This window comes from Ranitomeya variabilis, chromosome 6 (genome assembly GCF_051348905.1).
Source record: "Ranitomeya variabilis isolate aRanVar5 chromosome 6, aRanVar5.hap1, whole genome shotgun sequence".
NCBI classification, from domain to species: Eukaryota; Metazoa; Chordata; class Amphibia; order Anura; family Dendrobatidae; genus Ranitomeya; species Ranitomeya variabilis.
The window spans coordinates 557,655,829-557,671,232 of record NC_135237.1 but is presented as its reverse complement, the minus strand read 5'-3'; the positions used below and the strand labels follow the sequence as shown (position 1 = coordinate 557,671,232).

The following is a 15,404-nucleotide window of genomic DNA, read 5'->3' as shown; positions in this document are numbered from 1 at the left end:
TACAGAGATACATGATAAGATCCTGTCTGCAGTCACCACTAGGGGGAGCTCCCTGTATACAGAGATACATGATAAGATCCTGTCTGCAGCCACCACTAGGGGGAGCTCCCTGTATACAGAGATACATGATAAGATCCTGTCTGCAGTCACCACTAAGGGGAGCTCCCTGTATACAGAGATACATGATAAGATTCTGTCTGCAGCCACCACTAGGGGGAGCTCCCTGTATACAGAGACACATGATAAGATTCTGTCTGCAGCCACCACTAGGGGGAGCTCACTGTATACAGAGATACATGATAAGATTCTGTCTGCAGCCACCACTAGGGGGAGCTCCTTGTATACAGAGATACATGATAAGAACCTGTCTGCAGCCACCTCTAGGGGGAGCTCCCTGTATACAGAGATACATGATAAGATCCTGTCTGCAGCCACCACTAGGGGGAGCTCCCTGTATACAGAGATACATGATAAGATCCTGTCTGCAGTCACCACTAGGGGGCGCTTATTAGCTTACTGCATAGTGATTTTGAATTGAGTTGTGTATCAGCAGTATGCAGTGAGCTCTTGAGCTCCCTCTAGTGGTGACAACAGACAGACAGCACTTTACCATTTAATTCTTTACACAGCATTTTTTAAAACTCTGTATCTGGTAAAAAGAACCAAATTAACAAAATACTGCAGCTAAACATTACACAACGATAAAAGCTGAAGACGCAGTAAAATTACTGAAGCTGAATAGTCGACGTTGTGAAAATCTCTCCTGTCATTATTTTCTGCGTGCGTTTTTAATGTGAAGTGATTTTCTCCCGCACTTTCAGATCGTTTTAGTGGATCCTCATAAATGTCAGTATTAGAAGATGTCAGGAGGCGTTATGTACGTGCAGGGCCGCGAACGTCTCCTACCTCAGCACCCGCCGCTCACGTTCCCTGACGGGGTTTAATGCATTTTTATTTAATGGCGTTAAGTGGCGCCATCCTTGTGTAACGCACACATCGCACCTTCCTCTCCGCTCCTGGGGGGCTGATTCTGGAAGAAGGCGCCTTGTGCCACAATCTCCTTGGAGACCAGATATAAATCTCAGAACATTTTTTTCCCACTGGATAAAACTATATGTCGCCTGAATCCGGTCACTTCTCCATCCAGTCCATAGAGAACATCCCATTGTGTCTGGATCCATAGCTGAAAACCTTTGTCGTACATGATATTCATTCGTATAGTTCATAGTGTATACTCCAGAGCTGGAATCACAATTCTGCCGGATTTTTTGCTTTCTCAGTGTCTACTCAGAGATTCCTCTGGTAATTTTAATTTTGTGATCTTTACAGTCACAGTTCGGTCATGGGATGTAGGAAAAACTAACGGATCCCTGCATTAGTCTATTGGTGCACATGGATGTCAGGTGGTTATCAATGTATAGTTCAGAGCCATTTCCTGATTGGACGAGCCCTGAGATGACTAGTGTGAGACAACAAAAAAAACAAAAACATAATTTTGTGATACTCTGGAGAAGTTTATGCTATATGTGTCTATATGTGGCCACTTAGTGGTTGTGATGTGAAATGGAGCCTGTTAAAATTTTAATGATTATACAATATTTTGAACTATTATTTGTGGAAAGTTAAAGGAGTTGTCCAGGACTTTAATATATTGATGGCCTTTAATTAGAATAGGTCATCTATGTGTGATCGGCGGGGGTGTAACTCCCTGGACCCCCACGATCAGCTGTTTCCATATTGTGGCCAGAACTGATAGCTGCAGAGCTGAAGAGCACAGCTTTGTCAACGGGATAGTGGCTGCGTCCGAGTGCTGCACATTCCCCCCTTATTAAATTGTGTTGATGTCGGATGTGCAATACCAGGCTGTGGCCACTATGCAGTCGATGGAGCTGTGCCGCTAATGAGCAGTTTCTGGCTGCCGCCAATGGCAGGAGTCACCATCTCCATAGCTAATAAATACATAAAAATGAGATTTAATCAACATTATTAATGCAGATTTTTCTCAACTTGGTTATTTTTTGCCTTCCTGCTGGAAACAACTGGCTGTTTTTAAAGAAAAGTTCCACAAATGGGGCTGTGAAACCTGGGAACCGGCCTTGTATGGAGGTGCGAATGCTCGATCTCTGCTCCATTCATTGTCTACAGGACTGGTGAAAACAGCAGAGCGCTGTATTCGACTTTCTCCAGCAGTCCTATAGACAATGAATGAGGGAGCAGTAACTGGCTAGGGAAAACGGTTAGGTCCTTATGCCAAACGGATACAAATGCAAATCGATGGACTGGTGATCCGGGGGTTAAAAATGACATTGCGCATTGGACTGATCTGCTTTGTCCATTAAACTCAACAGGTACAATAGAAAAACAAACAGACGCCGTCGATTTATCACGGATCCATTGCAATCATCAACGTTAGGAAACTAGATTAGGTCTTGTAACATTGTTTAATTGTTGATATATCGAAATGGATGTAAAAAACGGAATACTGGACAGTTTTACATACACGGGTGTAAATCCGGGTTACAGTGTCGTAGCGGGTCGGGGGCTCGTTGGCTCGTTGGCTCGGCTTCATGACGTGGTGGCTCCTCTAGAGATGCTGGGTGACGATGACTACGCCATACACTCTTTATTGGGAATCACAATCTCCAGAGCTGTTTTTTTTTCTTTAGAGAAGAAAATAAGAGTAAAATATAAAAAATAATAATTTAATCCAATAATAATAATATTTTGCATATTAATAATTAATTGCAGATTTATTGAACACATTTCTGCAACTAAAAAAATGACTTATTCTTTGCTTCCCTGCTGAACCTATATCCAGTTGTGTCTAAATATCTGCACATAAATCCGCCTGTGCGTCCAGCAGAACAGTAGGAAAGTTGCAAAACTTTCTTCCATGAAGCTGCCACATGTCAGCGCCCGTGCTACTACATGTGATGATGCTGATTTTTTCGCTGCTTATTTCCTGCATTAAAATACACATCAGCAATCTGCTCTGATTATTGCTGCATTTTTTAATGCACTTTTTGATGCAGAATTTCTTATAAATTATTTAATGCAGAAACGCAGGGATTCTAAACTAAAAGAACGCATTTATATGTTACGTGCATTTTTCCAGAAACCACATCCAAAAAATAAACCCAGCAGATGATTTTCTGCACAAAAACCTCACTACATGTGAATATGGCTTTATTTCTGGGTTGCACAGAGGTCACATGTGGTTGGGCATATAAAATATATATTATAGGTAATATTAAATATGATATATAAAAATACATACAATTGTCTAGAAATTTTGCAACAAAGTATTAAAAAATATATTTAAGCTGCAAAAGAATGGAATAAATAAAATAATTATAATTAGGAATAAATAATGCATTTATTTCTAATTATAATGCATAATTACGCTCCATACTCACACAAGTATATATATATATATATATATATATATATATATTTTTTTTTTTAATATATAAAATTCCTATATAGTGATGATTAATTAATAGTAATTATACAGTTTGTGATAATACAATGTGCGTAACAACATGCAATCGCAAAATTAATACATACATTAATAATAATAATTAAATCAGAATAATATAATAATAATTATAATAAAATATAAAAATAGTGATGATAATAACAACATGAATTATGATAATAAAAATAATACTGATAACAGAATAATAAAAAAATAATATAATAATAATAATGCAAAATAATATTAACAATAATGATAATACAAAATATATAATATTGAAGATAAAAATATTATTAAAATATAATAGAATAAATAATATAATACTGACAACAATGAAAAATATATAGTAATAATAATGCAAAATAATAATGCAAAATAATATTAACAATAATAATACAAAATACATAATGAAAATAAAATATTGAAATATAATATAATAATATATTAATAAATAATATAATACTGATAACAATGATAAAATATATAGTAATAATAATAAAATAATACATAATAATAAAATAATAAGACATCTAACAGCAATCTTCCCACCCCCACCCCATGTTTCAGCATTATCCCTGGCTACAGAATTCATTTCTCCTTCAAGAACAACTAATCCTGGAGGAATGAGATCCGGATCCTCCTCAGGGCCAGCAATGATCCTTACAAGTGTGACATCCCCTCCTTCATCCTGCCCCAGCAGCTCAATGAGCATCATCTGACAGTGAGACCTGGATGCCTAGGGGTGCCCCCATCTTCTGACCACCTTGCCCCCCACAGGTCCCTTCTCCCACCCCTCCCAGTGCTGAGTGCAGCTGATCAGTAACCCTTGCAGTGCCAGTCCAGGCTGTGCAGGACCAGTCTCATCACACAGCAGATCCTGCCATCCCCAGCAACAGATGCAGATAATCTCACACAGATTGCAAAGTCATAACCTCCTGTGTCCTAGTTCGGATGCATCTTCTCTGGGATTTGTTGCTCCTCCATCATTTGCAGTTTGACATTGCCTCCTCTTTCCCATTCTCTCTCTGCTTCATCATCATTAATGCAAGCAATGAAACCATCACCCCCACCCCTCCCCAAAAAAATCCTGCCCCCCACAGCTTCAAACACTAACCCACGTGGTGCAAGCTCCCAGTGATTCCCTCAAGAATTAATTGATTCTAGGGGAGTGTTCACATGATAACTCTGGGGGAGGAGAGTTGGAGAAACAGGGAGAGAATGAAACAGAAGGTTGTGTAGAGTTTCTAGAGGGATGATCGGAGAGAGCAGGGGATGGGAATGATGTGGGGCTGATTCCATCCATGGTGTCTCTCAGCTTCCAGACACAATGTGCTGCTGAAATCCACAGCAAGTCATTCCCTCTGCACCTCTCCATCCATGGGCGGCCACCACAGATGAGCAGCTACAAGATGGACATTTGGAATAAGGCACTTACCTGCTGCTCTGGCACCCAAACCTGGAGCTGGGATGATGGGACCCTTCTTGCTTTGATTGTGATCCTCAGTTGATGCCTGGTGCAGATGACCCGACTGTCTGGACACCACCCTGCTTTGGCCGCTGCTCTCTGCCTCCTCAGCCTTAACTGGTCTTCTTCATGCACCTAGTCCAAGGAAGCTTCATTCCTCTGTTTCATGTATGCAAGAGGGAAAGGACTGGATTCTGGCTATTCCCCAATATCACCTAGATGTAGAATTAACGTATTGCACTATCTACAAACCTGCAGAACTTGAGGTTGGTGATCCCCAATGTATGTGCAGGACTGGTCTCCACCTGTGATGTTGAAGATGAGTCTTCTACTGAAAGAGGCTTTCTAAGATCCCCCACTTCCCCTGGAATACATTATGTTCTTCGGGATATCATCTGTGCCGATTGACCTCATGTTTGTCCTCTTCAGTTGAGTTGACTTTGGCCAACTTTACATGGAAGGTGTTAAGAGTCTTGGGGTCAACCATTGCGACATTTTGATTTTATTTTGCTATTTTTATGAGAAGATGAATGTTCTAAGAAATAAGGAGCCTCAGGGGGGTCTGTAATCTGCCATCGATCCTTACAATAAGAAGCCATTGACCACATTATAGCCAACATTACAAGACCACAGAACATATTCCAAACTTACCTTGCAAGTTTTATTACCACCTAAGTGTATATGGAGCCGCTTTGTTTGTCCACTCAGCTCTGGATACCCCATTATTTCTTGGAATCCATCCCAAATGATCATTTATTTAAGGGGAAATGTTTTTCTACTGGTTAACTGTCTGTTAGGTAATACAGAAACCACCGTATCGTTTCAGGGAGTCATTCTTAGGAGTTGCCTTCTCAAATAACAGTTGGATGGGAGCAAAAACTGAAGACTAGAGTGATGTAAACTTCTTGACAGCTGGGTCTTCTGACTCAACTTTACCCAAGGAGGAGAGCAAAGGGTCCTGTGTTCTTAAAACAAGGTTGAAGGTGGTGACAATTGAAGAGTAGTGATTGAAGGAAGCCCTAGAAGCCAAAAGGTGGTCTTGCTGGAGAAGGAAGGATTGCAGCCTACAGGGTGATCTTTCTAGAGAAGGAAGCCGAGAAGCCAAAGGGTGATCTTTGCAGGAAAGGGAACGATTGGAGCTTGAGAAGCCAAAGGGTGGTCTTGATGGAGAAGGAAGCCTAGAAGCCAAACGGTGGTCTTGCAGGAAAAGGAAAAAGATTCCAGCCTAGAGGGTGGTCTTCCTGGGAATGAAGCCAACAAGCCAAAGGATGGTCTTGCTGGAGAAGGAAGCCTAGAAGTCAAAGAGTGATCTTCCTAGAGAAGGAATCCGATGGTGCTGTTTCTGGAGAAGGAACAGTAACAGCCAGAGGGTTGTCTTGTTGAGAAAGAATATTAGCCAGAGGGTGGTCTTGCTGGAGAAGGAAGGATAACAGCCAGAGGGTGGTCTTGTTGATGGCACTGCGCACTGGGACGGCTTGGTTTGGGCAAGTCCTGCGCCGAGCCTCCAGGCTGCAGGGGACCTGGTCCAGGAGATCCAGTAGCCTTCTGTGTCTTTCCTCTTCCCAGGAGCACGAGCAGGGAGTAGGGAGAGGTGACCACCAGCCCTGCATCCACCACCAGCACCAGCAGCACCATCACAGCCACCCCCTCCACTCCCACTCTCCAGGTGCCCAGCCCAGCCATTGCTGTCTGCAACTTCCCAGCGGCTGCTGCGCCCTCTCAGACAGGACGGGGGGACATGATCCCCTCACAAGCCGGTTGCTGGTGGCCATGAAGCGGCAGAACGTGCGGACTTTGTCCCTCATCATCTGCACGTTCACTTATCTGCTGGTCGGGGCCGCGGTCTTTGATGCACTGGAGTCCGACTACGAAATGCGAGAGGAAGAGAAGCTTAAAGCCGAGGAGATCCGCCTTAAAGGGAAGTATAACATCTCCAGCGAGGACTACCGGCAGTTGGAGCTGGTCATCATGCAGTCCGAGCCTCACCGGGCAGGAGTCCAATGGAAATTTGCAGGCTCATTTTACTTTGCCATCACGGTCATCACCACCATAGGTAAGTGCATTGTCTTCTATTGTCGGTTCTTAACGTTTTTATTTCAACATTCTGTAGCTTTAACATGGAAGTTCTGGGTGAAGAACATCAACCGAGGTGATTGCATGGTCTCCCAGACGTCTTGCATCTTCACTGTGATACTAATGACTGTGGAGAGCAACTTGTGGATTTTCTTTTACAATGCTCAAGGCTTACTGGGATTACAAGTGAGGGTTTTAGAATTTGCTGGTGGGAATACATGGTGGTCTCCTACATTGGTGGTCTAAAGAACCCAACCTGTAGATTCCCAAATCCTGGAGATCAACCAAGATGATTGCATTGTCTCCTAGGCTTCTTGACTAAGGAAAGTAACTCCTGGATTTTCTTGGGCATTCTCAAGCCTTTGCTGGGGTTAATAATAGAGGATTTAGAACTTGCTGTTGGGAATGCATAGTGGTCTCCTACTATGGTGGTCTGTAGCATACTGAGACTTTTGTAAAAACACAACCTATAAATTTCCAAATCCTGGTGACCAACAGAAGTGATTGCATGGTTTCCTAGTCTTCTTACTTCTTGACTAGGGTAAGCAACTTGTGGATTTTCTTTTGCAATGCTCAAGTGTTACTGGGAATTGAAGTGAAAGATTTAGAACTTGTTATTGGGAATGCGTGGTGGTCTCCTACTTTGGTGGTCTATAGCTTATCGAAACTTTGTAAGAATATAACTTGTAGAATCCCAAATCCTGGAGATTGGGTGAAGGACATCAACCGAGATAATTGCATGGTCTCCTTGACCATTATACTAATGATTAGGGCAAGCAACTCGTGGATTCTCTTAGGCATGCTCAAGGTTTTGCTGGGATTAGTAATGAAGGATTTAGAACTTGCTGGTGGGAATGCATGATGATCTCCTACTTTGGTAATGATGAAACTTTGTAAGAATATAACCTGTAGATTCTCAGGTCCTGAACATCTGCAAGCTCCTTCCTACTTGTCTCTTTGAGTCTTCAGTGCAGACTTCTTGGTTTTCAGGAGTTCATTGTAGGCTATGACTTGGTGCTTTGTTTTTATGGCTTCTATGGTAGAGCAGATCTGTTATGTACAACCTGTAGACTTCTAGATACTAAAGTCCTATAAATAAATCCAAGCTTCTGGCTGGCCATGATTGCAAAATGACATCCATGATGCCTGCTACATAACATGTGGTGTGCCTGGGGTCATGTTTGCCATCCTGATGGGAAAATGCTGGGCAAGCAAATAGTCACCAGTTACCATGCTCCAGCCTTCAGCCTTGTGACCACACTGATACATGGACAATCTAAACTCTCAGCATTGGGATCCAGGACTTTCCTTCCTATGACAAAAAGTTTTTAGAACTTTGAAGCAGACAGAAGTTTTTCCTATAAAACCTGTTGAGCTTATACCTCTTCCTGTAGAGTTTCCAGGGGTCTGTGGTGGGCACAGAGTCCTTCATTCCAGTTGTGACCGCAGTGGATAAATCTCTGCTCGGTGGATCCATATTGAGATGAGCACATTTGTTTGAGTCGATCTTTTACACGGATCATTAAGCAGCATATTTGTAATTTTCTAAGCGAACATCGATTTTTCCTTCTGTGAGATGCCTGAGTGGTGGGAGCTCTGTGATCTCAGCAGAGGGAGAGGTGCAGAGGATGGAGGCCCCCCACGATGGAGGCCCCCACTATACGACCATCCTGACCACCTGCTCAGGTTACACTAATATCAATAATCATTAGAACATTTCCTCCTGATCCATAGCAATTGATGCACTTGTAATTCGGTACAAGACACTTCAAAAAGTTAGTGCTCCCCTCCCAATACACTGACTTAGCCTCTTAATGGTGCTCCCACCTTATAGGCTCTCTCTTTGGCACTGCAAGTGTTAATATCCAGTGTGTTGTCAATTATCTAAATTATGAGCTGGCGAATTATGTGACTCCATACAATAGAAAGTGGTCAAAATTATCCATCCATCCATCCATCTATCCATCCTTATCTGTCTATCCATCCATCATTTATTATCTGTCTATCTATCCATCTATCTATCCATCCATCTATCCATCCATCTATCCATCCATCTATCCATCCATCTATCCATCCATCTATCCATCCATCTATCCATGGTTCTGCATTTCCCATTAACACCAGGTGTATGAAGTTCTCTCCCACTATATAATAGAGGTAAACATAGGAGTAACCGCTCAGTGCACACATGTAGTAATAAACTGTATATGACAGTGTATGCCTCATATTCCACCTCCCCCATCACTTACATCCTAGGTTGTATCCTACAAATGTAGCAGAGCTCCGCAGTGAGGTGTAGCAGAGCTCCGCAGTGAGGTGTAGCAGAGCTGTGCAGTGAGGTGTAGCAGAGCTGTGCAGTGAGGTGTAGCAGAGCTCCGCAGTGAGGTGTAGCAGAGCTCCACAGTGAGGTGTAGCAGAGCTCCGCAGTGAGGTGTAGCAGAGCTGTGCAGTGAGGTGTAGCAGAGCTGTGCAGTGAGGTGCAGCAGAGCTCCGCAGTGAGGTGTAGCAGAGCTCCGCAGTGAGGTGTAGCAGGGCTGTGCAGTGAGGTGTAGCAGAGCTGTGCAGTGAGGTGTAGCAGAGCTGTGCAGTGAGGTGTAGCAGAGCTGTGCAGTGAGGTGTAGCAGAGCTGTGCAGTGAGGTGTAGCAGAGCTGTGCAGTGAGGTGTAGCAGAGCTGTGCAGTGAGGTGTAGCAGAGCTGTGCAGTGAGGTGTAGCAGAGCTGTGCAGTGAGGTGTAGCAGAGCTGTGCAGTGAGGTGTAGCAGAGCTGTGCAGTGAGGTGTAGCAGAGCTGTGCAGTGAGGTGTAGCAGAGCTCCGCAGTGAGGTGTAGCAGAGCTCCGCAGTGAGGTGTAAGCAGAGCTCCGCAGTGAGGTGTAGCAGAGCTCCGCAGTGAGGTGTAGCAGAGCTCCGCAGTGAGGTGTAGCAGAGCTCCGCAGTGAGGTGTAGCAGAGCTCCGCAGTGAGGTGTAGCAGAGCTCCGCAGTGAGGTGTAGCAGAGCCGTGCAGTGAGGTGTAGCAGAGCTGTGCAGTGAGGTGTAGCAGAGCTCTGCAGTGTTGTATGGCAAAGCTGTACAGTGATCTGTAGCAGAGATAAGAGCTGTCACATGTTACATAGGACTGCAGGAATAGATAACAGATGATAAGATCCTGTAAGCAGAGGGCATCAAACAGTTAAATAGGACGATCAGCTCTGCTACATCTCATCTGTGCACTTAACTCCTCTGATGTGACATAATCAGCACTGCCTGATGTGCAAATACAGCTCTAGCTGTCACTTTACGGCTGCGCCCGGTCTTGTGTCTCCTGTTTATGTGACCCTGAAATAAATGTAGAGGAAGAGAATAGAGAACTCCCAAAATATCACTGTGCAATGGCGGAACTGCACAACTGCAGACAGAAACTGGAAGCTGCACTGTGTGTACTGTGCCCGACATTTACCCTGCAGAACTCCCTGCACCACTCCCACCCTCTGCTCCCCACAAAACTCCCCACACTACTGCTACCCTCTGCTCCCCGCACTACTCCCACCCTCTGCTCCCTGCAAAACTCCCTGCACTACTCCCACCCTCTGCTCCCCGCACTACTCCCACCCTCTGCTCCCCACACTACTCCCACCCTCTGCTCCCTGCAAAACTCCCTGCACTACTGCTACCCTCTGCAGGGAGCACTAGTACCACTCTCTGCTTCCTGCAAAACTCCCCGGAACACTCCCACCCTCTGCTCCCTGCAACACTCCCACCCTCTGCTCCCAGCACTGTTCCCACCCTCTGCCCCCCGCACCGCTCCCACCCTCTGCTCCCCGCACCGCTTACACCCTCTGCTCCCCGCACCGCTCACACTCTCTGCTCCCCGCACCGCTCACACCCTCTGCTCCCCGCACCGCTCACACCCTCTGCTCCCCCACACTCACACCCTCTGCTCCCTGCACCGCTCCCACCCTCTGCTCCCCGCAATGCTCACACCCTCTGCTCCCCGCAACGCTCCCACCCTCTGCTCCCCGCACCGCTCACACCCTCTGCTCCCCGCACCGCTCCCACCCTTTGCTCCCCGCACTGCTCCCACCCTCTGCTCCCCCACACTCACACCCTCTGCTCCCTGCACCGCTCCCACCCTCTGCTCCCCGCAATGCTCACACCCTCTGCTCCCCGCAACGCTCCCACCCTCTGTTCCCCGCACCGCTCACACCCTCTGCTCCCCGCACCGCTCCCACCCTTTGCTCCCCGCACCGCTCCCACCCTCTGCTCCCCGCACCGCTCACACCCTCTGCTCCCCCCACTCTCACACCCTCTGCTCCCCCCACGCTCACTCCCTCTGCTCCCCGCACCACTCCCACCCTCTGCTCCCTCTTCCTATAGCAGAGTATAAAGCTCATCTTTGCCCTGTGGAGCCTGGATGACATGGGATAATGTTTTGTAGTGTCACCTATTCTCTTATGAGCCTGAAGTGTCACAGTGGTGAGGAGGCTGCTGGGAGTGTTACTCCACAGGTCATGACATCCTCCCAGTATACTGCGCTATTCCAGTAATCCGAAAAATCTGCTAATTACCTGCAATGAAAAGATGGGTCTGTGGTGAGAAAGTTGTTTGTAGGGAAAAGGTCTATCATCTATTATCTATCTATCTATCTATCTATCTATCTATCTATCTATCTATCTATCTATCATCTCTCTATTATGTATCTATTATCTATTTATTTTCTATTATCTATCATTATACAGTACAGACCAAAAGTTTGGACACACCTTCTCATTTAAAGATTTTTCTGTATTTTCATGACTATGAAAATTGTACATTCACACTGAAGGCATCAAAACTATGAATCAACACATGTGGAATTATATACTTAACAAAAAAGTGTGAAACAACAGAAGATACATGTCTTATATTCTAGGTTCTTCAAAGTAGCCACCTTTTGCTTTGATGACTGCTTTGCACACTCTTTTTTGATACAGGAAAGAAATATATCTTGGTACCGTGTTAGCCAGTAGATAGAAAAATATTTAGAATTGAGAGTCCTCAGTGGTTGATACCTTTTAATGGCTAACTGAAAAGATGGTAACAAATTGCAAGCTTTCGAGACTACATACTTCTCTTCATCAGGCAAAGACTAAAACAAATTCTGAAGAATCACATATTTATGCACAACATAGTATAGAAGAAAAAAAAAAAAAAGGAGAGGGGAAACAGTGACGACCTTTGACACTCTAAATGCAGGAATGAATGTGTCACACGGATTTATGTCTTTTTACATCAAAAATGAACTTGCCCATCAGACCATGTGGGGTCATCACAACAGAACCAGACCCTAATCACAGGACAATAAAACAATTCTTATCTAAGAATTGGCCCAATATTTATGGACGTAACTGTTTATCACCCATGGTAATTCTGCTTCATGTCACCTGGCTTATCCATGTTTTTTTTTCCCCTCTCCCTTTTTTTTTTTCTTTTTTTTTTCTTCTATACTATGTTGTGCATAAATATGTGATTCTTCAGAATTTGTTTTAGTCTTTGCCTGATGAAGAGACGTATGTAGTCTCAAAAGCTTGCAATTTGTTACCATCTTTTCAGTTAGCCATTAAAAGGTATCAACCACTGAGGACTCAATTCTAAATATTTTGCACACTCTTGGCATTCTCTTGATGAGCTTTAAGAGGTAGTCACCGGGAATGGTTTTCACTTCACAGGTTTGCCCTGTCAGGTTTTATAAGTGGGATTTCTTGCCTTATAAATGGTGTTGGGACCATCAGTTGTGTTGTGCAGAAGTCTGGTGGATACACAGCTGATAGTCCTACTGAATAGACTGTTAGAATTTATATTATGGCAAGAAAAAAGCAGCTAAGTAAAGAAAAACGAGTGGCCATCATTACTTTAAGAAATGAAGGTCAGTCAGTCCGAAAAATTGGGAAAACTTTTAAAGTGTCCCCAAGTGCAGTGGCAAAAACCATCAAGCGCTACAAAGAAACTGGCTCACATGAGGACCGCCCCAGGAAAGGAAGACCAAGAGTCACCTCTGCTTCTGAGGATAAGTTTATCCAAGTCACCAGCCTCAGAAATCGCAGGTTAACAGCAGCTCAGATTAGAGACCAGGTCAATGCCACACAGAGTTCTAGCAGCAGACACATCTCTACAAAAACTGTTAAGAGGAGACTTTGTGCAGCAGGCCTTCATGGTAAAATAGCTGCTAGGAAACCACTGCTAAGGACAGGCAACAAGCAGAAGAGACTTGTTTGGGCTAAAGAACACAAGGAATGGACATTAGACCAGTGGAAATCTGTGCTTTGGTCTGATGAGTCCAAATTTGAGATCTTTGGTTCCAACCACCGTGTCTTTGTGCGACGCAGAAAAGGTGAACGGATGGACTGTACATGCCTGGTTCCCACCGTGAAGCATGGAGGGGGAGGTGTGATGGTGTGCGGGGGCTTTGCTGGTGACACTGTTGTTGATTTATTCAAAAGTGAAGGCATACTGAACCAGCATGGCTACCACAGCATCTTGCAGCGGCATGCTATTCCATCCGGTTTGCGTATAGTTGGACCATCATTTATTTTTCAACAGGACAATGACCCCAAACACCCCTCCAGGCTGTGTAAGGGCTATTTGACCAAGAAGGAGAGTTTTGGGGTGCTACGCCAGATGACCTGGCCTTCACCGTCACCAGACCTGAACCCAATCGAGATGGTTTGGGGTGAGCTGGGCCGCAGAGTGAAGGCAAAAGGGCCAACAAGTGCTAAGCATCTATGGGAACGCCTTCAAGATTGCTGGAGGACCATTCCCGGTGACTGCCTCATGAAGCTTATCAAGAGAATGCCAAGAGTGTGCAAAGCAGTCATCAAAGCAAAAGGTGGCTACTGTGAAGAACCTAGAATATAAGACATATTTTCAGTTGTTTCACACTTTTTTGTTAAGTATATAATTCCACATGTGTTAATTCATAGTCTTGATGCCTTCAGTGTGAATGTACAATATTCATAGTCATGAAAATACAGAAAAATCTTTAAATGAGAAGGTGTGTCCAAACTTTTGGTCTGTACTGTATCTATATATTATCTATCTATGTATTATCTATCATCTATTATCTACGTATCTATTATCTATCTATCATCTATCATCTAGAAGCAATATTCTATATAACCATTACACCCGACCTACTGTCCCTTTCCCCACCATCCTGTAGAATGTAAGCCCACAAGGACAGGGTCCTCGCCCCTCTGTACCAGTCTGTCATTGTTAGTTTTGTTTACTTTAAACGATATCTATAACCCTGTATGTAACCCCTTCTCATGTACAGCACCATGGAATCAATGGTTCTATATAAATAAATAATAATAATAACCATTATGCAAGTAACTTCATACTGACTGATCTGTAATGAGGTGTAATCATAAAACTGTTCTGTAAAACTGATAAAAATATGATATTAATAATTCCACTAATATCTGCTCTGACCATCGGTGGTGCTGACGGGACAGCTCCCTGTACAGCTCAGCTTCCAGTCACACTGACTGATATATAGTGGAGTGAAATAATAATAATAAGAGTTCATAGCAATAATAGTCAGATTATTATTATTACTATTATTTTGTATTATTACTATACCAATAGTAGCCATGATCATAAAAATGAAGTGAATAATAACAATAAATAAATAATAACATTAAATAATAGTAATAATAGCAATAAATACTAATACATAATTACAAGAATAATAAATACATGCAAATAATAACAATTAATAAATAATAATAACAACAACAATTAATCACTAATAATAGTATAGTAATATTATCTGTGCTCTGCCCGTCCTGTGCTGCTGATATGGGCCGCTCCCAGTATAATAAACCCCATTCACCAGTTATAGTCAGGCTCTTATGTAATCTATAATCCGGGGCTCTGGTGCAGCTGTCACTTGTGCTAGTAACCCACAGTGATTAATCCACACTGCTTGCTTTAAAGGGGTTGTCACCTTTTGAGAACATGTTTTTTTTGTTGCTTAAATTCATGCATTTGATGTTAAAAATGTCGTTTTTGCAATTGCTTTTCATTAAAAGTATTATAGTTTTCTTTTATCTGCACATTCAACTTTAATGTGGTTTCAGCTAAAAAGTGCTCGTAAAAAACTTCCCTGGCTCACTGACTAATTCTCTGTTAACTCATTCTGCGCTCCAAAAAAAAGACTATAATTTTTTAATGAAATGATTTTAAAGCCCCAGTTAAATTTATTTAAGTAAAACAAATATGTGTTCCCAAAATGGATAAACTCTTTAACAAAAAAAAAAAAAAGTATATATATATAATATTCTGATAAAATAGTAATGCATAGAGAATTCAAGCTGGTAGGTGCTGTACATGTAGTGCAGGGCTGAGGGACAGCTCCCTGTATGGCACAGCA

General features: G+C 43.3%; 1 protein-coding gene across 1 annotated transcript in view; it reads left to right on the top strand.

The window, feature by feature from the left end:
- Positions 1-4,685: 4,685 nt before the first annotated feature.
- Positions 4,686-15,404, top strand: part of KCNK9 (potassium two pore domain channel subfamily K member 9) — a 179,527-nt gene continuing 168,808 nt past the window's right edge. Inside the window, exon 1 of the mRNA XM_077271276.1 lies at positions 4,686-6,996. Coding sequence (XP_077127391.1) covers positions 6,396-6,996 — 601 coding nt within the window. The 5' untranslated portion in view covers positions 4,686-6,395. The remainder of the gene's footprint in view (positions 6,997-15,404) is intronic.